Source organism: Varroa destructor, unplaced genomic scaffold, assembly GCF_002443255.2.
Source record: "Varroa destructor unplaced genomic scaffold, Vdes_3.0 BEIS01000003.1, whole genome shotgun sequence".
Classification (NCBI taxonomy): Eukaryota; Metazoa; Arthropoda; class Arachnida; order Mesostigmata; family Varroidae; genus Varroa; species Varroa destructor.
Window position 1 is genome coordinate 42,838,867 of NW_019211456.1, and position 25,727 is coordinate 42,864,593.

A 25,727-nucleotide genomic window follows, 5' to 3' on the forward strand; every position below is an offset into this window, starting at 1 on the left:
TTAAGTTTTTTCTAGGCTTTAACACTGTTAAACTGCATTATAAGAGAAATTATGCCAAGTACTTAACTATACAATTAAAAGCCACTATTTAATTTGCGTCAGCGCTCTCTTAAGAGCTGAAAGACCGTTATATTGAAAGCGGTGGAAAATTTTACAAAATAGCCATATTGAACTTTTTATTAAAATCTAGTTTCAAAACTTACATGCAATGCATGCAAAAATTTCATTGTAATATCCGTTTATTAGCTTATTAATGACCATAATTTATCTCCCAATTGATAATGTCTCTCGCCTATGATTTCCCTTAAAGCTGATAAAATTAGTCGATACGATATTTCCGATGCGAAATAAAGGTTGCTCGAATGTCGTGTTATGATGAACTAAAAACGTACTGACAAAGCTTTTGTTGCAGGAGACTACTATAATCTATGCTATGTTGAAATTGGAAGTTTACTAACTTATAAATGATCGATAAACTCTGTTTTTTTTCGTATTTTAATTATCCCGAGTTTTTAACTTACTATTTATTTGCACATAACTTGAAATAGATACTAGCCGCCTGTGATTACTTCTAAACTTGTTTGTGCCCAACAAACGCACTACATTTGAGAACCTCTGTATGAAAGTATAATTCTAGAAAGAATACCATTCGTATAGAAATTGCCTTAAATTATAGTGAAATCATTAGATCGGTAACGTTAATTACCAACTGGCTGACGCTTGTGAATGGTTGTATTGCGATGGCGCCAATGAACGTAGGTAAAGAAGAATATTTTATACATAAGATTTTGCGTTATTCATATATTTTCATCTAATTACAAGAAATATTAAAAAAAAATGCATAATAGTGCATGCATTTGGGAGAACTCAAACAATATGTTATGATATCACTTTTTTATTTGTTCCAATCAGAACCTCCGGATTCGCAGGAATTGAGCTAGACAACACTTGGAGGGAGACAGCTATTCGGATACACACTGCGCGCATCATAAGGGTAAGGATAGCGCCCCTATACGAAGCCATACAAGCGTATTGAGCGTTATGCAATGTAAATTATAAATACTGCATGGGGGTATTTCGTCCTTACCTGTGACGAAGTATTGTAGACCGGCACCGTTAGCCGATTCATGGAGCTGCTTACATTTGAGAGAAGTGATGTGAAAGCAGTATCACGATCAATCATGTTTGGAAAAACGTATTTAGCAACGATATCAACAGGTAGGAAGATCTAACTCAGTACCGCAAAGTTAAACATCTCCATGTAAAACAAAGTAGTTAACACCAAGACATGAATAGTAAAAATACAAGGTGCTGATTTTATCATGTCGGACAGCAGTTTGAACCGGGAGCATTTTCTCTAGAACGGGCCATCGGCACTCACGGTTTCCAACAGGGCGTAGAAAACAGTCAAGTCTACAACGAACGCATGCGCATACAATGCAATTTACCAATCGCCAGCAGAAGAAACTCATATTCACTATATGCGATCAACTAACGTTCACAATTGGGTTTCGGCTTCAAGCTGATATTGGCCGACCCATACCTGCTCCAGGAGACTTGTCAGTTCTTCGAAAGGTAGGTATGTTGTAATATAACATGGGCAAATCCCAACACCATAGCAAAAATTAGTCGTCCTATTGTAGAATAGCCTATTAAAGTTAGGGACACTGGCTGTATCACAGCAACAGTGAGGCGTACTATATCATATCTGTTACCATAATGGTGTAAGGATGTGATAGCTTACTTGGCGCAACCCTATTAAAAATACACAATTAGTATGAGACGTGCATAAGAGTAGTAAATGGCGGTCTTGTTTATGTGACAAATACACGAAATGGTAATGCATTGTTATGAGCTACAATTGCTTTTAAACTATTGTAAAATTCTAGGTTGCTTTTGGTAACAGGAGAATTAATATCAGACAAATCGGGAACCTGACCTTATCCTAAAGCAGTGGAAAGCATCGCGCCTATCTAAAACAACTACAACACGCCACGAAATTCCAAGTAAGAAAATAATATTAATAATAGCAGTGATTTAATTGCTTGGGGCGTGTTTAATTTTTATAGAAAGGAGGACTTCTGTGAAGAGCGACTCTAACACTGCATTCTCGCCGGAGACTGTGATGGTAAACAAGTCACTGCAAGGTTTACCTGATAACAGTCGTAACTTTCTCAGACTAGGTTTCACAGGACGTAACATATTTGCCTGCTGATCTTGAAGATAGGCGGTGGTCTACGTTCGAATCCGGACATAGACACGATTCGTTCCGTGCTGAGAGCTGGCCGTCTGATGGAGGGCTCAACGGCTATGCCGGACGTAAAACTCGAAGCATTTAGGTCTCGTAAGACGTCTCACTCAAGATAAACAAATTAATAAAGAAGTCAATAAAATAATTCAACTCTTCAAATATATTGAACTATTACATTACGCCTAGCGTTGCATTCAGGCACTGCTTCAAACGGTTAGCCTTCGTCGCAAAACTTTTCGCGTCGTATCACATTACTTTTGAGAACTATTCGTGGCGCGGCTCGATTGTTTCTTCCGTATAAGGAAATCATGATGCCATTTGGAGATACTTTTATGTTGGGCGGCGAAGGAAATTCGCATGGCTACACTGTATCGATTGAACGAGCAGAATGGGATACCGCTGTGCCAACTAAATCTGGGCATTCTAAACAATGAGCGCTGACTGAACTGTCTTACATACGGAATGCGTATGTTTGGCGATGCATTGCACATGCAAATGATCCCGTTATAATTTTCGTAGATATTCTACTGGCAAGAAATACTCTATGCCCCATTCTGAAACCAATAAAGGGTGCAAATTTATAAATAGCCAAACGCTGAAATAGATGTAAAGTTGCAGAAGTCGGATGCTGAAGAAGTGAGCGATAAAGGCGGAAAGGAACTGAGGGACTTGAAATTACTGCATTAGATTACTTTCAATATATGGGGTTATGCATTACGTTACGAACGGTACGTGAATCTCTGTGTAGGCAGATAGTGAAGTATTTGGCCCTTAGCCAAAAATTTAAAAAGCGTTTACTGGGTCAGCAAGATGTTTTCGTCGAGTTTTGCCTTCTGATCAGGTTCGGCGAAGTCAACTTTTTGTTATTGACCTGCTGTTCTTAACCAAAAAAGACGGGAAATTGGGGTCATTGTGCTCAAAAGCCAGCCACTTGGAATTTTTGCTGACTTCCCAAAAAGCCAGCCGTCATTTAAAAACAAAGAGCATGCAAGATTTTTTTCTGCAGTGGTATTAAATGCTCTCGAGTAGCTTCATGATCGCGACATTGCCCAAGGGAACATTTCCGTTTGTAGCTTATTGTTGTACGAAATATCTGAAATTGACCTGCTTTTATTATGCAGTGGTCTTAGATTACCACAAGCGTTTATTAGTTTATCAAAACGACCCATGAAGCATGGCTTCAGAAATATATTATAAAGAGGATTTTGGCAAAGCCTTCGGCCTAAGGCCTCTGGGCATGTTTATTCATCACCTTCTGACAAATATGACACTGTATAACTTCGGCGTAACCCAAAAAGTTCAACATTCCATAGAGGCATGCCAAGCTATTTGATTTAGCCAAAATCAAGCAAAGAAACAATTGCCAGACATCGCGTTTACTTACTGGTATACTTATTGCCCCTATCACGGAACGGTTAGGGTGAAGGTGTGGCCATTTTGGAACAACGGCCTTGGTTTCAGTCTTGGTTAAAGACTGGAGTGGAATAAAGATTAAGGATTACAACTCGCCAATTCGATTTTTGCCTAAACTGCTCCACAAGCACAAACAAATCGACCTCTTGTACTTGAAAACTGAAATTAAGGAAAATTTTTGTTAGTGTTCTCTAATCATTAAAAAAAATGTTTTGCAAGCCTGAGCCTATAGGAAGAAGATGATCACAGCATTACTAACGACGAGACTATCGATGATGAGAGCAAATGCGTGCCTTCCAACCGGCCACCTAAATAGGATATGGAGCTACTGATAAAAAAACCTTTGACGCCTACTTGAAGTCTTACGCAAAGCTGGTTGCTATGCATGGTCATTTAACCTTCTTGTAGGGTTAAGTCTCATGAAGACTGCGAGATCGTCCATTCAAACGGTCTTTTAAACTACAGTCCTTATACTGTGATTATTGCTATTGCTCCTTTTAATGTCACAATAAATAATATGACTCATGCTATTTGAACGCCCTACGCGTCATATAAATTAGCTTTCCCCCAAAGCAATGGCTTTAATACCACCGACGCCATTAGCATTTTACCGTTGTTCACCGTTCACAACCATGCTAAGTACTTCATTCAGAAAGCCTAAACTGAACGCTTGCAACACATTTTACTAGGATTGTAGTTGATTTTAATCGACAGCCTCAGAAAATTTGTATCAAAATGCCTAGCTGCTTGTCAACATTTTCATATGGGGACTTTAGTTTTTTTACAGGCATATTTGCCCGTTTTAATTTTGCTAGAAACCAATGCACGGTAACCGCTTATGCATACAGTGTCGCGGTCTAATGGAATACAAATCGAAATTTTATGTTTTATTATGCATTTCTATTTTTAAGATTTCGAAACAATGAAGCTAAAAACAAAAGCTAAAAGCTAAGAACTGCTCTAAAGAAAGAATCTGCTCGTGGATGTCTATTGCAAGTGAACTTACAGATGTTCGAAATGGCTCTAAGCCAAAACATGGACAGTCTGTGATCACTAGAAACTGATCAATTTTCAAAGTCACCTAATTTTACATAACAGAAAAGCTCTAATACTGCAGAAGAGGAACGATTTGCTTTTTGCCATCTACTTTCTCCTAGAACATGCATTGAATCAGCAACCAGCATACACGACCGGTGCAGACTACAAACTTTCCTCAATTCCCTTAAAAATTTCACTTACTCAGAGCATGAATGGAGAATCGAGGTCAGTTTTTCCTACCCTTAACTTTCTAGTATTTGGTTCAATGATGCTAAACTCACACAAGTCTTGCGTCAGTATCATCAAGTAGCACAATAGATGCTCTATTGCAAGATGATATTATGTCTGCGCGCAACTGCATACCTTTGAAATCAACAAATAATTTCAATCGGCTTTGTTCCCATTTTTTTTTATGTACTATGAGCTCCTCAGGCTTTCCCTTATATAGGTTTGACAAAGCTGGCTATATGTGCGCGGGTCCCACTATCTAGGCTAGGCCAACATGATTTATTCCTGTTCCACTTCCTTGCAGGTAACAGTTCCTTTAATTGATGTGTTGGTTTTTGTCGTTTTTTAGCTCGCGCACACATGTATCGAAGGATAGGGGAACGGTCGGACGGACCGATTGAGCGACCCATCGACGACAGCCATGCTCGCAAGTCAACCGGACCGTATAGCAATAGTGATAGCACTAGGAGTAATAGTAGTGGCCTGGGTGTGAGCTGGTTGGGCCCTGCCACTCTCTCTTGAATAGGAGAGGGGTGACGGCGTTCCTGCCCAGCAAGCAGCGATAGGGCCGTACAGCGAGTACAGGGCCGATGTGCATTCGAGGCATTTGCGCGTGCGATTACGGAAAAAAGTGCTTCTCATATTCAGCAAACTGAGGCCAGTGGCAAGCCGAAGGCAGGCACAAGTATAGTCTGATACCAACCAATACCACAACATCAATACGAACAAGATTGACAAATATCACTGACTCACATGTCTGTTAATGAAGTCTACCTCCGTTAATGTACCATAGTAATAACTGTTGTGTCGTATAATAGAACCAGCCTCAGAAGGACGAAAAGCGACAATCGTATAAGACGTGGGAATGTGGTAGGAAAGATATACGGTGAACGAAGCTTGTTGACTAAATACTTTTCAAGCTGTGTGAATAACAGTGTGTGTGGCGGAAAACGGACGGAAGGCAGCGCAATAACTTTGAATAAACGATCGCAAAGGCAAGGAACCGATATTGTTGTTTCTTCGCATCGTAGGAATAAACATCTGGAAAAAAAGAAGCTGACAGCGAAATAGTGAGAGAAGACGATATATTTTTTAGACTGGAACAGTGGCATCAGAAAAGTTTACGCTACACATAGCCTCTAATCACAAATTTCGTATTAAGTTCCATATGGATTTAAACTGCTACAGTAATGCGGATCTGTCGCAGCAACACCAGAATTCGAAATCCCCCATACCGAAACATAGATAGGCTAGAGTGGAAGGCGGAGGCCGTGCTTGTCTAAAAAGACCGTCTCAATGGAAAGTGCCGTATCACGCACGGTGTATTTACAATTGCATTGTACATTGCAGATTTATGCTGTGTTGTGAAGGAGGAGCGACTCTGCCAGACCGTCTAGAGATGTGGCTTTACAACTTATTGGAGAGGCAGTAATTAGATAAGCAAAGCCACGCAAAACCGAACGTTTTTCACGTATATAAAGTGTTAAAAAAGTGACGACCCAATAGTGTCTGGCATTCGCTAAATTGAATTCTTGTGTTTTTTTTTTATAGCTGAGATACATGCAAGTAAATGTGTGCGTTCAAGCAGAGCATAAAAAATCTACAGATAATTTTGTCAACTACTCATGTGTGAGCAATTATTAACTATCCATAATAAGTTACCTGGTTTATAGTAGAGGTTGCTAATAGCTATAGTCGATAACAGTAAACTAAAAATCTGAGCCATGTTATAAATTTGACACAACTTTTCAAGGTATGACTGAAAAAACAAATGACTGCTAATTTTCGCAGTAAATTAATAGGTCCATTATGGATGAAGGTCCCGTAAGGCTAGATGAACTGGATAACGATCTGCGGGGCATCCGTTTTTGGTGTGAATATTAACTAATCTTCCTTCGATATGTTATCGTTTAATTCACTTACGTAGGTCAGTGCTGCTCCGTCTACTTTATTCCCCCAAAATGTCAGCTGACGTTAGTCGATATGCATATGATTGATACAAACCATGCATCAAGCGTCCTGTGGTAGGCCATCTCACCTAAGCTAACGCGCATCTCAGCTAGTCAGGCAGTGTTCCTAATAATACGATAATGCATAGACACATAGTACTATTTGTAAATAGTTTTGCTAGTCGTTTGCTGGAAATTATGAGTTGTGGATAGACGGCTGTTTTTTGGTGAAACAGTGAGACCGGGAAAATTTTGATCATGAATGAAATAATTTGTGATGCACCTGATTTTCAGAAGTAAATGGGACTTACCCAAATAAACTACAAATGACCGCCTTATTTCAAAATAATATGATAGGACCTTTTCACGGGAAACAAAACTATTGCATCGCGTATTTCGGACGACAGTTCTACCGCATAAGTCAGTTGGATGATGGCAATTGCGTTCCCACAGTTCTTCGAACAAATATTGAACGCAATTATTTGCGGAAATAATTTGGTTTCAGCGTTGAGAAAATCGTTTTTCCATATTGGGTCAACTACATCAACCACGTCAAAGGTGTCATGTATTCTATGCGACAATCCATTCACATAGCTTTTGCTGTCTCATCAACCCATAACCCCATCCGCCTAGTGAACCGATTCGATCTCGAATAGACTACAAGTATCGATATAAGTGTCCTCTATAAAGTACCACATTAGAGCTATTTCCGCCTTTTTAGCCGTCTCAGTGGGCACAACACTACCTTAACCCGCCGTTAGTTGCATTTTTCAGAATCATATACAGGCCGACCGCCGTCTGCGTAAATTTTTCAAGCTACTTTATGATTTCCTAAAACTGGTGTTATCTATTCAGGAGGATAATTGTTTAAACTCGTTTACGACTCTAATACCACCAATCAATTGATAGAATACAATTTCTGGATGCAACACTGCAAGCTAGTCGCTCTGATTGTCAAATACCAAACATTTGGGTATATATATGTTATCGAAGGATATTTTATTTGACTTAAATCTGACGAATTTCTTTAAAAGGTAGTAAGGCCGAAATGAATAGCCTTTGATGAGGGTGTTTCGCCATATCTTACGTAACGTACATTCAAAGAGATCTAAGGATTTTGTTGTAGCATATACGGATACAGCAATTGTCAAAAAAAATTGTAGTTTCAAACTTCAGACCCATTTCATCACGCATACAGGTGCGTGTCGATGGTCGATTGCGGGATATATTAGCATCACATAAGAGTAAAGTATTTTAATGAAATGATTATTTACACAGAGACCTTACATACATTTCTAATTTTAGGTAAATTAAATCATGCGGGCTGAAAAGAGATTAATATTCATGGACCAGCAGTGCAGTATTGCCATTCAATGTTTTCACGGGATAAGTATCTTAAAGATAAAAGAGAGAACTGAAAAACGGAGAAAAAGGTGCCCTGTTACAATCAATAGTGCCTTAACTACATACAACACGAGTGTTACGTTTCAATGAAAACAGCTGGGAATACATCATTGTCTGTCTTTTATCAAAATGTGAATTCTTATAAAAATTGAGCTAGAAGAGTGACAGGTCCATAATTGACTCCCGAAGACGCTGGAGTCTTGATTAATCACCTCGTGCATTTTAAGCACTACAGGAACGTTCAGCTTCCTCGATTTTTACCTTTACCTAAATCTCTTCAAGTACACCAACGAAGCATTTTCATTTTACGCCAGGAGATAAATTCACCGCTCTGTCTAAAACGCCAACACATTTGAAACATAATTAAACACAATACAGAATATAGCAGTTTTGGCCTATCTTCTCCGAGGTAAGGCCAGGGCTTATTTACGTTCCACCATTTCCACATTCGACCCTATTGCGGAAACTTTGCTCACATTCCCAATTGAAAAAAATATTCGGTAAAATAAAGGTCCATACTACCAACATAACTAACTACCACGCGAGTTGTATTGATCGTCCCGCTTTGCGTCTGTTTTTTTGTATAACCTAAGCCTGTCACCGTAATTGTTTTTCTACTCATTAACACAAGCCTGCAAGCTTAGTTTAAAATATTTTTAAAAATTTTGTCTAAGCTTAGATTCTGCGCCCATGATCCGAGCGCGTAGAAAATATTAGTGTGCACTATGCAATTTCACGGAATTTTGTACCGCCTTAACGCTGTATTCAAAAATCAAATGCACATAGAGTACCTCGAATAGCTATATATCTTTATTGTTGCGAAAGGACCTACCTAGGCACGAGCGTAGTGATCAGGGCGAAGTCATTAAGCCTAAAGGCGATTAATAATCGTCAAAGAAGCCGATTCAATTCAAATAACGAGAGGGTTGGTGAACCCACACAGCTCGCTATGATTAAGCTAACAGTGGTAGTTTTATTTTGTAGTAACTATATGTACATGCTTGGGGGCTGTTTAACCTAAAGAAAGTGTCGGGCTTTATACAACGTTGTGCTTAAAGAATTGTGAAACACCCGATTGAACGTCTACCCAACAGATAAACATAGGCTTACTACATAATAGAAGTAGAAGTAATTTTTCTTTTTAATACAAAATGAAAGGTTATATCAGCAGCTGTATGATAAGAATATTCTCAACCAATTAAAATTTGTCATGAAATCAGATATTATCCTAAGCGACAAGGAGTTATACCGGGAAGAAGTTGGAGTAGAGCTAAACAGGTCCACAAGCTGATTTGAAATAATGTGAACTTGTCTTATTTAAGGATAAATGTGATAGTTAAAATGTGCCACTTCACTTGAAAGTAAAAATGATCGAAGCTTCACTTCGTAACGCTGCTTTGTAGTATCATGCAACTGGCTCGATCAGAGCGAGGTTTCTTCTGGCAATTGTCATGGCATTAATCCTTGTATAAATACGTCCCAGTACTCGGATCGTTAGCTATAATTACTTTAAAGGGCTAGGTCCTAGCATAAAACAGAGTGTACCTACGCTTAATCTGCACCTATAGACACCTCTATAGACAAACGCATTACCCTCTGCGCTGTTGCAAGGACTATAAATATCTACCTAGAAATTTTAAAATATAACAACGCATGATCATAAATTCTATTCGCAATAACATATCATTAGCTTTGAAAAAGGAATCCTCTTATGTTCGCAGATTCAAGCTTCGAGTTTAATGTATATACAATTTAATTTTAAAAAAAAGCACGAAAAAACGTGTCCGTTTCTGAATGCATTTAAACCCTAGCCACAAAAGTAGATAACACGATGGCTGGCTTCAACCAGCGGCAACCTACGATCGTTAAGTTCTTAAGTGTTTATTGTAAGTTTAAGAGTGCGCATGGCGGTTTTCATTCAAGAGCAAGACATTGAATTAATTTCTTATTAGACTTATTAGAGTCTTAGACTTATTTGTGCGCATTTTAATATTTTACAATGTACAATTTGTATGCTTAAATCATACAGATACGCCTCTTTTCAGTCTGACTCGAAAAAATGTTCTTCGCGTTTCACGTCCGGCACTTAAGGCGTTAGGCATTACTTTAGGCGGTTGGCGCTCCCACCACGAAAAGAAATGTGTTTACCCCCGCAATCGATCCTATGGGATCGCGTTTGGGACTTCCATCGGAAAACATGTGAGCCACTGCACTATCATGACGATTGTAAGGTGGGCACAAAGCTACCATCATTTAACCAGGTGCATTCACATTTGCAAGCATTACTGCAAAAACGTTTTTTGTAAAACATCGTTTTGTAGTGAACATATCTTCATTGATTGGTATGACTTGCTCTCTGTAAAACTGCATCAGGCCGTCGCCCTGAACCTCAGCCGCCATTATGGAAACACCCCCAGGGGAGAAACGCTTTAATGACTTGTCTCATCTTTTTTGCGTGATTTCCACATTGCATCGGTAAGGTATCTTGCTATTGGACTAGTTGTTGGTATCCTACATTGAACCGTTGAAATGTTTCTTCTCTTTAAAAGGCTGTCTTAGATCCAGCATATCGGTTTTAACAGGACAGTCACCAGGAGGATCGGCTGCTATTGATGATGCAACCAGGACTGTAGTGCATTCACCCTGCCCAAAGGCGCGCTACCAGTATTGTATCAACAACCAGCAAAATACGTATATAGCGGTGTCCATTTTTTTAGCTATACTTGTCACAGTTTATCTTAGCCTTCTCTAGTTTCACTTGGCCGCGAAATATAAGGCGAGAATGATACGAGCGAACCCTATTTTTTGCATTAGCGGCAAGTCTTAATCATTTATGAATACGATCTTGTTCTTGACTCTAGAAATTATCCTTTTTAGTTTATCCAAAGTATACACTGATCTGATTTGAAATTCAAACGAAAAAAAATACCAATCAGTGCTTGATTTGAAACGCTTCGTATGATGACAGTGGTCCATAAAAATATTGCAAATTCAATAATGCCCCGCAGCCGTATTAACCTAGCGATTTTCCCCACTCATGACTTGATGTCGCTCACGGAAACCTTAAACTCTCCTGAATTCTGATTTTAATGTGCTGTAACACTTTATGGCGAAAAACCATCTCTTCGACTAATCCACTATAAGACTACAATCAAAACTATTTACATATATATATATATATGTTTACGATCAGTCTCGTGAAGACTCTAATTAAAGCTACTACAATACATAAACATGAAAAGTAGAGTTATAAAAAAAAACAATCGGAATTCGTTCTGACAACATTTTCGCTTCGAAAACTTACAATGGAAAATTGGGAATCGGATAGGAATCAGGATGATATTTCACTGTTTATTTAGTTTACGTACATCGTCGATGACGATCAAGATCATTGTGTAGCTAAAGTTGCTCCTCTATATTTCTCTGTTGTTTCAGATCGCAAGCGACAACATAACGGCAGGACATGGGCGATGACAACTACGAATATTCAAGAGGTAACTTGAAATATTTCTGCTATTTTTTCGACACACCCACACCAGTTACATTTACAAGTAATAAAGACGAAAAACCTAGCATCTGGCGGTTGAAGTACCGTTCCTGTCGTTCCTGTACTACTCTCTGAACAAGCTTTTTATTTCTACCTGCGCATTAGCGTTGATTTTCTATTAATCACAGCCGTAACATCTATCGGAGATGATTAATTTTTTTTGAAGAAACAACTTGAATATTTCAGATCCTGCAATAGAGAGAATAGTTAAAACTTGTGGTACAATAACGTACTAGTGCGTTTACAGTAGCTGCGTATTAAAGATAATTTAGAAAGAGATCTTCCCCATTTTGCAACGCAAAGCGCAAAATCCAATGTATAGTTGAGAGACAATTTTGTATGGCCTACTAATCGCCGAAGAAATTTTACATACTCTTTAATCAACTGGCTAATCTTGAAAAGCGCAGATTGATGAATGACCATCGTCCGTCGATCTTTTGCGAAGCCGCACCAAAAAAATTGGTTTTAACCAAAACTGACGGAGTGTATTGTAAAAGACGATACGACCCACAAGTCAATAGTCTGCTAATAAAAAAAACGATCGCTCCAAACTCGACATTTAATGCACTTTTCTGACATAATCAGATCTTTGAAAAGGAGATATATTGAAAAAGTGCTGCAATAATAATAAATCAGACAGCTAAATTTGTCTCTGGAAGTAATTATTACAGATAGAGCAATGTATGGTTCGTCTGAATAAACAACGAATTGTTACACGCACACATGTAAATTGGTATGCATGACAGAACAGGTGTAAAATAGCCAAAAACAATGCTTGAAACAATAAACCATCAAATAATATTTACAAAATTATGCCTGTTTAGGTAAAATTATAATTGCGATTTAACCATGTGCCCAAAATGCTTTTAACTTCATTCTAGTCCATTCATTGCTTAATGTTACCTTACCAATGACTCTCAGCCCTCGACGCGTCAATGAACCGAAACGGTAAAAGCTAGGCACCACTCCGTCTTACGGAGCGCACCTAATGACCGAAGGCCATTTCATATAATATGACAGTCCTATTAGTGATAATTAGTTCATCTTGTGTCAAATTGGGTAGATTCTGTCGCGACCTTGCTTGTGGAGCTTTTGCCAGAACTTAGTGTGGACCTGTTAACATAGAAGATGTGCGGACTGCCTCACTGTACCAAATTGTAACATTAGCTCAAAGTATTCTACGGTCAGCGGTAACGTTCTGACAATCACATATCTGTGTGTCATCTAATGTTTTTTACCTATGGGTGGCGACTGTCTTTAGCACTGACAGAACCTACGAGTGCACACAGAGTAGACAAGATTGACCTCGCTATTCGTATATATAGGACGATGACCTGAATGAAAAGTGTAGATAGAGCAAACAAACGAGCGGGGTATATTGCGCTTCAGCAATGTTAGATAACGATTGTATAAAGAAAAGTTTGCAGAGAGGTTCTTCCGTGTTTTACATTTAATAGTCGCCAGCTGTATGATCTATTCTGTCTGCGAAATCAACTATAGGTAGGGAAAACTCAGCAAAAGCCATTCGTATGATAGGGAAATCTATGGGTTTATTACTTACCTGCTACTAAATAGGAGCTCACTTGTCTGAGGTTATCAATAGAGCTGGTTCATCTTAGGAAGTGTATGAATAGTTTTATTCGCATCTAGCTATATGGAGGTCGCCGAACAGTGTAGACAAAATATAGTCGTATCTGACTAGCTATACCCGGCATTATATATACACGCATTCAGATTCTAAGATATCGACATATTCGAAAAATGGTTTAAAAAGTTATAAGGTTTCGAAAAGTTAATTTTAGTTGATTAGTTTAAATAGAAAATAGTTTTGTTCTTAATCTAACACAGTATCTAACAGAAAAGCTGTTTTTTTCGAAGAAGTTTTATAAATCATTCCAAAGGACCAGGTAAAGCTTTCATGACTTAGATATAAAATTGAATGTCATACATAGATAAATGAACGTCACGAACCAACCCAAAGCGTAAGATATGTCCTCGGGTTACAACACTAAACTGTTCAGTAGTATATACGGCGATTAGTATAAAGCTCGAAACGTCCCCTACGACTCTAATCATGCTGTATTTGTGCTAAATAATGAGTGAGAACAAGTGGAATATATTTGATTTCATTGACTCTCATTTCCACGGTACCGTGGAAATCACGGCACTTCATTAACAAACATTTTAATAGAAACTTACAGACACACCTCTAATGAACTCTGATGTGTAACGATATAAAGTAACGTGACATCTCTTCCTCAAACAGGCAAAGGTTTAGCGCAACTTGCCCAAAGTCTGCGTGATTACGTCTGGTGGTGAGTCTGATCTGGCGCAGATTAGCTAGAGCGTCTGACTCAGGTGCTATAACGTTTCTAGACATCTTCAATAATGCTTCGTCGGTTTGCGGCTTGTTTGACCCTCTGTATCGTGCATCTGTGCCACACCCTGCGATATGGGGGCCATAGCATTTTTTTACAGAGATATTAGTGTCGATTTCGGCACAGTGGCGCCTTCGTAATGTACCCTGGTCATTTCCTGTGGGCGCAATATGGATTGTCATTACAGTTTTTCAATTATGAACAGCATCAGAGGTAATCGAGAACTGTGCATGTAAATGAGCTCCACCCTATCTATAAACTCATATATTCTCTAAGGCGAATCTGATATATTGAAAGGTCAGATATTAACGATTTTTTAACACGACTGCCTTGAAATCTCAGATAATATGCGTCGACTCAAATTGGCATTGGTGTCATCTGAAAGCCGATATTTGACAATGGCTCGCGTAAAAAGACCGAAATACCTTTATTCAGACTAAAAATAAAGCACCTTAAATCTAGATGGATATTCTGCAGAAATTCATTACTTGTTACCATTTTATAATAACGGAGGCGCAAATGCTGTCCAGGCCTATTAAAGAATGTCTGCTGTTTATGGTGAAAATGCGTTATCGATACAACAGATTAAATATGTTCCTGGCGCTTTTATTCTGGAAATTTCGACATGAATAATGCTCCTCGTCATAATCGGCTCGTTATTAAAAAAGAATCGATGAAATTATTGACGAAGTTGAGCAGGACAGGACACTATCAGACCTAAAGCTCGAAACATTAATTTCTAGCGTAGACTTTACCAGATATTTTAATATATAATAATATAAAAGGGATTCGGTAAAATATGATAAAATGTATATAGAGATCAGCCACATTTTTGTCTTACGTTTTTGTGCTCATCGAGTTTTAAGCGTATGGGTTGATGCAGTGAAATAAATCCACATACGCGTCATAGGCAAGTCGATCTTGGACAATAACTATCCTGGGTCACGCAAATAAAGCAGACTGATCCCCATACAGTCAAGCACAGAGAATTCCTGCAATTGCAGTATCATGGAAAAGTTCTTACTTATATATACGGAACGAAGAAAATCAAATGCATTTCCAAATATATTATTCACTTTTGTATTTCATCTTCAAAAACATTTATCGTTAGACATAATCGTAATAAAAAAAACAGCAAACGTTGAGACCTCTAATATCCAAGCGCCTGAATTTGGTTAAAAGCTGCCAGTCTGTGACCATTTACTTACTACAGCCAGGATTAGAAGCTTTCTCAGTATTTTGAAAAATGTAAAAAAAGATTAACCTAGCGGAAACTTGTTTGTCTGACATGTTTTTCTTCCGTTACGACTGCTGCATCCAAAGGCAATTTGTCCAATGGTTCGAGCACGCTTCTCATCCACTAAGAAAGTATTCAGGCGCATTTGAAGACTTCGTTCGTATACTTATCTTCAGGTTGACTGTGCGTTCAGTCGTGCGGGTATATCGATCTAGCGTTTGACCGTCCGTATAATCCTACTTGTTAATCGTTGGCTTTGCGTATCGCATTGATTCGATAGCTACTATCATAATTTGTGAATCGATGAATAATACTGCCATAATCTCGTTTTTGTTTCCCTTAAAGAAGAGAATTACTCGAAGCTGTTTGTTTCACCCCGTGGAACAGAACGTCATACACAATGTGATTCCAGGGCTACGATTGCAACCGACATGAATCCGTCGTGTTTCATTATCTTTTCCTATCATGACTTCGTCATCACTTAATGTTTGATACGTTAGATGACAAATGCCGTTGCCTCAGTGGCCGTTAATCCTGTTAGTTTGATATTTTCGATCGAAAATGTAAACATTTCGCGTAATATATCACTACGTTCATTATCGCATTCTCAGAATGAAGATCATGATGAGATTCGTGTTCTAAGTAGAAGTATAGGCAAATACCAGATTCTTAGTAAATTTGCCGGCAGAAATAAGGGTAAGTCTGCCGCATATTTACCAAGTTGCGCTCGACTCGTTTGTGGCGACAGCCAAGACGAGAACATCGATAACACCAGAAATGGTATCGATGCTTCGCGACTAATGCGGATTAATAGTTTTTATCACCAAATCGCCTTCCATTGCGTCGCATCGTTGTCTATTGTAAGTATCATTGCCTGATAAACACGTTCGCTACGGATGCATAAGCGTAACTGTCTCGAGTTTTAAGCCCGATACTGGCATTAAACACCATAGGTTCTAGCGGTTGGCTCCTTTCAATGCGAAAAAACGTCTGTCTACGCGTGGTTGCTTCGAACCGTGCGTTCCTGAGTTTGATAGACTAACACAGAAGCTCATACACGGAAATATAAAACTGTAGTATCTGCCAGTTACCGTTGTACTGATTTAACTATACCAAGCCAAGGGTTTTCATTTTTCCAGAAAGTATAAATACGCCTATCTAGGCCAAAAAATATTCGAAATACCAGGCACTAAATAACACAAAACTATAGTGTTCAAAGCGTTGACTTGCGTTGTTTGTTGTTCTTTTAATATAGAAACAGTGCATGCGAGTTTGCACCCAGAGAAGCGGTTCGACTTGGAGTGCCCTAAGCATACGATTCTTATACGAAAGCATCTCTACTATTCAACGGCTAGTAGAAAAGTTCTAACAATGGTATGACGTCCCACCTTTGTGGGTTGAGTATTCAACCCAGCAGGCGATAATCTGAACGATCTCTGAAAGAGGACAAAAAGACATATTCACAACTACCAATTACTGAGGTGTTACGGTTGGTACCGTGTGATTTCGTTACCAGCGACATATTGATTATCGACAATCATGACGCGCACCAGCAATTGCCTTAAAATACGGAAATGCCCGTATTTCTGTTTTACGTAGCGGTCGATCCCTTTGTAAGGTTTTCTTAAAAATACCACACAATTATAATATATTTGACGATATACATATGTTTCACGCTTTTTAACAGATATAACTTTTTATTCACACAAACATACTATCATATGGGGAAAACAGGCGGAAATGACATATGAAAATATACTATGGCGAAAAAGTTGGACTTTAATGTAGTATGGTGGTTTGCCTGTGTGTGCCGGCAATGGTGTACTGGTAACGTGTTTGCTTGTTAACCTAAAAGACAGGTGAAGTCCTTGAAATTGAGTTGAAAGTTAAAATGAGCTGAAATTCGTTTCGTGCCGGAAGCCTATCGTATCGAACCAACTCCAAACACTTTTTGCCTTTACGTCCTAGTTATGAGATCAACATTCGATACTGGTTTAATCATTACTTAAAAGCAATTAGCCAAATGATTAAGCGTCTAATTATGGATAGTACGAAGCATATAGTCGGCTCATTTTACTGTAATACAAATGTCGATCAGCGGCTCCTACGACTTATGCCAAGTACTGTTTGTGGTTTAGCCCCTTTTTCGGTTCGTTCAGACTCGGCTTGATTTGTAGATACATTAGTAATACTCGAAATTATATTGTGGTCCCCATATCCGGAGGCAGTGAGAAACCGTCTAACCTAATTAGCTGATATAAAGGATCCAGTTATGTGTTGGATAATTATCATTAGAATTCACTGAACATACATTTCTTTCATTTTGTTTACTTTTAAACAATCGAACCGACACTGATAAAAATGCCAACTGTTCTATGGTAAAAATTGCACCCCCAGAAAGAACTGCTTTCTCCTATTGAGGTTAGTCAAGCTGCGGCAGTAGCATAAACGTATACTATACTTAGCTGATTATAAATAGATATTTTGGTCATAAGCTGTACACTGGCAGTTTAAAATACACATCGTGCGGCTCAGTCTATATCAATGATTACTACACATATGCGACTCATTTCGTACGGTACTAAAACAAATTTTATTTATTTACAGCCTTTATCAAGCGCATGTTAAATCTCAGTTTTGATTACTGAAAGTCATGAATTCAGTTAAAAAAAATCGCTCTCATGCATCATGTGGCACATACCTAATGTGAAAATTACAGTAATACCACACATATATACACATACATATATTAGAGTTTGAGTAAATAAATTTATTTACGTTAGTCACGTTCAGCATTGGCCCACTTCCTTTATTCTATAGGCCGTAACATCGTCGGCGTCCTGTTACATTCATCTTTACAGTAGAATATATTTACCATGGAGATGCAAGTTTCGGGCTCTCTCGCAAGCCATCGCGCTCGACGGTGGAGTGTTACCTTGGAGTGACGTGTCTTCATCGCGCTTTACCGTTCGCCTGTATGGTTGAAAAAACATAGCACATGCACTGGTTACCCTAATACGTTCGGTGTAGCGTTGGCAATAACAATGCTACAAGAAAAGTTGGCTTCGGTAGTTCGTTATGGCTGAAAGAATAGATTTTTATAAAATCACGGAATACAAATAACAAATAAGGCCGCTGGCTTTCTTCAATCAGAGTGTTTCCCTCCGTTCCAGTATAAGTTTTCCGGGTTAATTATTCGATTCCTTTGAATCAATGATGTTTCGTAGTATTGAGCAGTGATTATTTTTGAGGGACACCTTGCCAGAAGCTACAGGAGATCTTCTTTGCGGCGTCTGATAGCTACCGTCAGTTGAATCGCACAGGTTTGTAATTGAATGCGCAGAAAATTTAAATTCGCCTCAGTTTTAACATAGACAAAGAATTACAAGGTGATGTTACTCGCTAACGGATTGTACAAGCAGCGGACCATCGGAAATCTTACGTCGCGAAAAGAAGACGTCAAATATAGATCAGCTGTTGCGTTAAAATAACGACTTTAAACGTGCACCTTCATAGAAGTGGTTGATGTTTTACGTCCGTAATCGCTATTTCAAATGGCTCTGCTCGTGTATTTGCATCATTCACATAGGACGAACTCTAATTTTGGCAATCTTCTGCGTTCTACGTCTGAAATTGCCGTCAAAGTCAACTTCGTAAAACTCAGTAGAACTTCATGGAGATAGGATGCGCCGTGAAGCTGCAGAGGCTTCTGTCATTCGAATTCTCCTCCTTAGATTAATGTTCGGATGCTTTCTTTTTTTTATTATTTTGACGCCTGGCAGTGATTCGTATCCGCCAGGAAACGGTTCTCGTGGGTAAAATCAACTGTATGATTGCCTGTGAAGCGTGCCCCAATTACTAATCTAACTGTTTTAATCATCCAGATCAGTATCCTACTAGTCCAAATTGTCCGCTAATATTTCTTCTCGAGATGCCCGTGAGGACGCAGTGGGAACGCATTTGCCTACCACAGTGAGGTCTAAGTTCAAAACCGTGTTCAAACAGGCCTCGTTTCATGCTGGAAACACCCATCCGACATGGATACATAAAAACAATAAGTAAGCACCGAAGTCACTTTTCTCGATCGATTAAGAACTAAATTGGATAACAGATAAAAACTGGGTGAGACCATATTATTCTGCGGTTGCCCACGACGGCAATGAGATTACGTCATTTCTATAAAGTGAGTATTGGCTTTTAGTGTATATTGCACAGGTCATTGCTTGATTCCGCTCAACCTTTTCAATAGTTTGACCTGCGATCTAGTTTAATCACCGTCGCATTCGGCGGACGAGCGGCTTCATGGCTTATGTGATATACATCTTACCAAAGCGAAAATCCTTGCGGTGTGAAAATGGGTTGACGTCCATCATCGAAATGGTGAAATCAGTATGTCTTGTCTTATTATGAATCACATGTGGAGATGCTGGAGGAGACCTAATTTGTCAACCGATATGAGCATAACCCAGATGCTTCTGCTTCGTACGCTTCGAAAAGTTTTCCCATTTGCATAATCTTGAAGAAGTTTATTTGTAGGCTTCATATGCTAGTCGTTATTCTTAAGGACAAAATCCCTCTACGTAAGATTTGGTCGGTTCGTTGCGCGGAGAAGAAGTCCTTTATATACTAAAACCTTTGAGCCCCGACGCACGTACATTTCCTCTTGGATTCAAATACATCATCACTGATCAGGGCTTTAATGAATTTTTTTTTGATAAAAATTGCGTAAGGTTATGTCGTTTCGTAGAGCTTAAACCTAATGGTTCTTAAATTTTCCAGTCAGACATATTGCTTTTATTCGGTTAAGCCAAGCATCATAAAGAAAGAAAGCAGTTGTTGTTAAAAAAAGTCCTGGTGACAATTACAAACTCAGTTATCAGGTCGTTCCGTATATCGTGAATGAACGAGTAGACGGAGTATACAGATATCCATATGCTGTTTAGGTTCAAAAATTGCATGTTCGGACACTGCCTAGCAACAAAAAAGATTGTACCCAATCAACCTGAAAACTCTTTTTACCTTTTCGTCCCTCAGTAGTAGAATAGAATCGATATCTGCCGACCCCAAAGACAAGCCACAGATTATTGAGCTTGCCAGATATGTCAGCTTTATCCTAGATTTAGAGTTAAATCATCTTTCTGCTAGCTATGAACCTAAAGTGAACACCAAACCGTCTCTACTTAGGAGTGATTCTTACAAATGTAGATTCTTTGGTGATACATTTACTTTGAACTCACTTATAACCTAGTAGCGTTAATCAGCGATTTGTAATTCATATCCGCTTGCGTTAATAATGCGAATTACTCAAATTTTATGGGTTATTAAAGTAAAACTACAGTTGAGGCATCTCGAACACCGCTTGCCTGCAGTACTGTCTGTTACCTTAAGTGAAATGCTCTCTGAAAGATTAAAGGCAGGTTCCCATATCCAATTCCATGCTATTCGTTCCAAATCCTAGATTGTTAATAATTTGACATGATTTCTATCCTTCTTTTTTTGTATGTGTTACCCATTATGTAGTACATAAGCTGACAGAGGCTCAGAAAGGTGAACACAACGGCGTCAGAATGGCGGCGGACTATAGTAATAATCGGCGGTACTCCGCAACAGATTCTAAACCTGGTAAGAATCACCAGGATAATGATGAAAGTACTCGCCTCGAGCGAACTCTCGGTCTTATGAGCGGAGTGACCCTAATCATCGGAACGATGATTGGTAAGCACATTATTTATCTTTTACCTGATGCATCTTACTAATTACAGTGAGGGATAAATAGAATTCGATGTTTTTTCCGTACTCCTGTCAGCGAATGTTTCATGGTCCTTGATAATAAATTAATTTCCATATTAAATTTGGCGAGCTTCCTAAGCATTTTGTTCCTGCACACAAAAAGCTATTCAGCTGATTAAAATAATAGCATGTGCAATATTATACATTCGGCGTTCGCGTCTATGTGCCCCAAAGATCGCCCTGAAACTAAGGAACCCAAACTGTCTATCTTCTGGCAATAGGCTCAGGTATATTCGTGTCGCCCAAAGGCGTTTTTGAGCGGACCGGGTCCGTTGGACTGACGTTGGTCGTCTGGGCAGGTTGCGGACTGCTATCGCTATTCGGATCGCTAAGCTTCGCCGAGTTGGGAACAATTATTAACAAAAGTGGCGGTGACTATATTTACATCTACGAATGCTTCCGCGGCTACTGTGGTGGCTCAATTCCAGCTTTCATTCACGCATGGACATTTGTACTCCTGCTCAAGCCGGCGTCACTCGGCATTATGGCGCTCTCATTCGCCAAATACTTAGTTGCCCCATTTTTCCTCACATGCAGTGACATCCCTCAAGAGCCAATGAAACTGATTGCGCTTGCCTGCATAGGTATGTATGTAACACGGTGCGTGCATGATTTAGCGCAATAACGTATTCAGAAGTAGTACACCGCGAATATATATACATTGTTGGTTCGATCTATCTAGATCTGTGATATTTCCACTGAGAACGATACTACTCAAGAATGGTAATACAAAGAAAAAATAAATAATATCACTCAGTTAATACGTGATTTGATACGTGACGTAGACGGGCTGTTTTGTATCTATAATAGCAATTTGCCTAGGCAGCAAAATAATAGGTGCAATACCCTGTCCCATCAGAACTCCCATAATTCTTTTCAGAACGTTTATCAGAACTGCACAGGTTGATTTAATTACCATGTAATTAAAAGTATTAAATCGCAGAAAAATATCCGTGAATAAATGAGCATGCCTTTAAAAAAATAATTGGTTCACGCACAGCAAATCATATTATGTTCGACATCTATAATATGCGCTAAGTCAGTTTTAGTCAGCTCAGTTATTTTTATTTTTATAGCTCTGGTGACTTACATCAACTGTGCAAGCGTCAGTGTTGCTTCGCGTATTCAAACGGTGTTTACCATCGCGAAGCTGTCTGCAATTGTAGCCATCATTCTAGGAGGCTGCTACTGGATAGCTATGGGGCGAATTGAGCATCTTGCCAAAGGTTTTGAGGGCTCTACCACGTCGTTCAGCGACATTGCCACAGCGTTCTACTCTGGGCTCTGGGCTTACGATGGTTGGAACAACCTCAATTATGTTACTGAGGAGCTCATCAACCCCTATGTGTAAGGACCTATGTATAGAGGGTTAGATTTGATTGAAAAAAGTGAAGCTCTCCTTATACTAAGAAATTCACTTAAATTTGTGGTATGATAAACGTGATTTGTATCTAAAAAGTAATTTTTCTCTACTGTATATATCCGGAGATGCTGTGCCGTACAGCTATGGTTGAATCGTCTACATGTCATTATTCCAGTAATCTTCCCCGCGCTATCTGGATTGCAATACCTATGGTAACGCTATGCTATGTACTCATTAACGTCGCCTACCTGACTGTCCTCTCCAGCGTCGAATTCCTCGCATCTGAAGCTGTTGCAGTAGTAAGAATTCGATATTCTTTCTATCGCTATCGATATGCATTTTTCCTCCAATTTAATTGTTTCATTGAGAAATATTGTACGTGTCTTATTTGAATAGTCATCACAGCAAGGAGAACTATTATCTTTTGACCTGTCAAGTCTATTAGGTCTTTTACGCTTAAATCCCAAAATATATATATATATATATATATATATATATATATATATATATATATATATATAGGAAACTCCTCCAAACTCATCAGGATATCTTATGATGCGTTCTTAACACTCTACTATTATACTCTGTCATTGTATGCTACATTAAGGCAGTTAATTATGTCTTTAGGAAATTAGATCCCCTGGTACCAATCAACTTTGATATGTTCTAATTACGTCTTTTACTTAATATACTCTTTTCGGCCCTAGCGTTTCGGTAACCAGGTGTTTGGTTCTGCAGCAGCTTTCATTGCTCTATGTGTAGCAGCCTCAACATTCGGTTCTTCTAATGGCTCCACTTTCACTGCTTCGAGGATCTCGTTTTCCGCGGCACGGGAAGGTCACCAACTTGCTTTGCTCTCATACATACACAAGGATCGTCTAACTCCATGTCCCGCACTCATAGTGAACGTAAGTATCATGTAATGAATAGGCGAGGCGAATTAAAAATATTCAAAAATATTTAATCAAAAGTGTCATCAACCTTTCACTACATTATGGGAAAACATAGTTGACAAACATGCATATGGGCTCGTCACCTTAAACTGAAGCACCTACTAAATTCAGCTTTCATGATACTATATGTGGAATGTTGATTCATTTGTGATAAAAATAAAAAATTCGATTTCTATTATAACCTTTTAAAGAACCTTTGGCTAAAAAACTTACAAATGGTCACCAGTTGAGGCTCCTCTATCGACAAATATTGCATTACACACGCAATAACATAAAGGAATTATAGTGTAATTGCTAATCCTTAGATCTCGGACTTGACATAACTTTTTTTTTTAATTACAAGATGACCTTCAGTGGTCATAAATGAGCAGCACAACATAAGCTGGCTTTCAGTAATAGCAAAACTTAATAATAGCTTAATAACTTAGTAATAGCGAAGTCTACCGAGCTAGATTACTACTATCAAACTTAAGTAAATAGGTACGAAAGCACACAAGTAGGGCCCTAAGACCGTAAAATCCATTACTTAAACCTTCAAAGCGAGTGGACAAGTTGCTTCCAATGCAAAAATTCGTGGCACTATGTGTGAAGCTTCCGAAAAAACATCGTAATTACTGACATTGAAGTATTTGAGCTTCCAAATCCTACGTAGAATTTTATCGTTATTTTCAATTTGAGGCTCGGACAAACATGTTGTACATGTAACTACCATGTATGTTACATACTGTGTGTAGTAATCTAGCATGGTGATCCAGGATATTTTGTCTGTTTGTACGCAGGGTGTTTTGGGTGCCATCTTGATTTTGATCAGTGACATCGCTAGCCTCATCGACCTGTTCGGTTTTGCAGCCTGGTTATTCTACGGACTCGCCACCTTTACACTCATTGTGTTCAGATTCACAAGGCCCGACGATCACCGACCTTACAAGGTAAACGTTGTTAGGATTCGTCAACTTTCAAAAATACAGTATGAAAAACAATCAGATTTTATTAAAAGCCAAAAGTAGTCGAGAAAGTTATCATTGACTTACGTTTCTCTAACATCTTTGTTTAGGTGAACATCGCGATTCCAATAATTACTTGCATTGTAGCTAGCTACCTTGTTGTAGCTCCAATTGTGCGAAACCCGCAGATCGAGTACCTCTACGCCTGCGCCTTCATGGCTTCTGGATTGATATTCTATGTGCCCTTTGTACACTTCAGGCTGAGACTTTCCATTAACCGTGAGTTTGTTGAATATAATCATATTCATGCTCTTTCGAAACAACTACGTTTTAAATGGACCCCCGAGGTATTTTGTGATGGCAACTTGATTTATCAAACAAAAAGTTGATCTCTCCAAAATAGATCTGTCAAACAAGAAACATAGATTACACCTACGCACTGACAATAAGGCTTGATAAGTAAACAGCATTATCTCCTTATCGCTTTGTTTAGTAATGCCCAATTTAGTAATAATTTGAAATATGTTTGAGCATTTCAGGTTATATCACAACACTTGTCCAGTGCGTACTTCATGTTATTCCCACGACTCAATCCGACGAGGAAATCAGATAATGAAGATTCCCGCGTCAGTGATTTTTCACGTTGGATTACTTTGTTACCGAAAAATGCAATTAGACGATTATTTTTCAAGCAATTTTGTTACCTACCGTTCTGGGGGTTATTTTCATGAACCGGAAAAAATGTGACTAACCCACGTTTTTACGCATGAAATCTATCATACTGCTTATGCCTGCGAACAGCCAAAAACTGTTAGCCAAGACATAAATGGCACCAAATCTTTCACCTAAAATTCATTACTATCATTGTACAGAACATACAAAATAGAAGGCACATCATAAACGCTGTAGTTTGTACTTAGTTACAAGAGCTTAAAAAAAGCTCCATTCGGCTGAATTTATAAAAGATTGGTGCGGGTGAGCAAGCAGTGGATAAAAAATGTACTATACCTTAACACTTAGAAATAAACGTTGGTTATTTCAAATTTAGATTGTGTGAATTTCCTGTAGAAATTTTCTTACCGTTTCTATCCCAAGAGCTGGCTAATTTGGGCCATGATGAGCATTTATGCTTGATTTGTTGCTCCATTCGTAGCAAATAAGTTAGTGTATTGCACCACCAATGCACAGCACCGATAGTGAAATTAACGCTTTAAGAATCTCATCAATTATAT

At 38.7% G+C, this 25,727-nt stretch overlaps 1 protein-coding gene and 1 long non-coding RNA gene across 8 annotated transcripts; one reads left to right on the plus strand and one right to left on the minus strand.

Moving 5' to 3' along the window:
• The first annotated feature begins 1,890 nt into the window (after positions 1 to 1,890).
• LOC111247406 (b(0,+)-type amino acid transporter 1-like) lies at positions 1,891 to 25,542 on the plus strand. 7 transcript variants are annotated; one of them, XM_022798266.2, is made up of 12 exons: positions 1,891 to 2,006; positions 5,280 to 5,925; positions 6,281 to 6,559; positions 11,719 to 11,777; positions 20,966 to 21,160; positions 21,457 to 21,819; positions 22,312 to 22,582; positions 22,774 to 22,897; positions 23,306 to 23,506; positions 24,331 to 24,480; positions 24,606 to 24,774; positions 25,035 to 25,542. In XM_022798266.2, the coding sequence occupies exons 4-12, from the start codon at positions 11,747 to 11,749 to the stop codon at positions 25,106 to 25,108; spliced, it is 1,578 nt and encodes a 525-aa protein (XP_022654001.1). In that variant the 5' UTR covers positions 1,891 to 2,006; positions 5,280 to 5,925; positions 6,281 to 6,559; positions 11,719 to 11,746; the 3' UTR covers positions 25,109 to 25,542. The 7 variants fall into 7 exon arrangements, with proteins under 7 accessions (XP_022654001.1, XP_086841386.1, XP_086841385.1 ...); XM_086985260.1 differs by lacking the exon at positions 6,281 to 6,559 and having other exon boundaries at positions 1,892 to 2,006; positions 5,280 to 6,000; XM_086985259.1 differs by lacking the exon at positions 6,281 to 6,559 and having other exon boundaries at positions 1,892 to 2,006.
• LOC147756983 (uncharacterized) lies at positions 13,546 to 15,718 on the minus strand. Its single transcript, XR_015324944.1, has 3 exons — positions 15,473 to 15,718; positions 15,050 to 15,200; positions 13,546 to 14,365 (listed from the first exon to the last, which is right to left on the minus strand). It is a non-coding gene; the product is annotated as an uncharacterized LOC147756983 (long non-coding RNA).
• Positions 25,543 to 25,727: the final 185 nt, after the last annotated feature.

Excerpts from the sequence above, each read along its gene's own strand:
- LOC111247406 (XM_022798266.2), top strand. The coding sequence starts at position 11,747 with ATGGGCGATGACAACTACGAATATTCAAGAG. Across the intron at positions 22,898-23,305 it reads CATCTGAAGCTGTTGCAGTA|CGTTTCGGTAACCAGGTGTT; the intron begins GTAAGAATTCGA and ends TTTCGGCCCTAG. Across the intron at positions 23,507-24,330 it reads GTCCCGCACTCATAGTGAAC|GGTGTTTTGGGTGCCATCTT; the intron begins GTAAGTATCATG and ends GTTTGTACGCAG.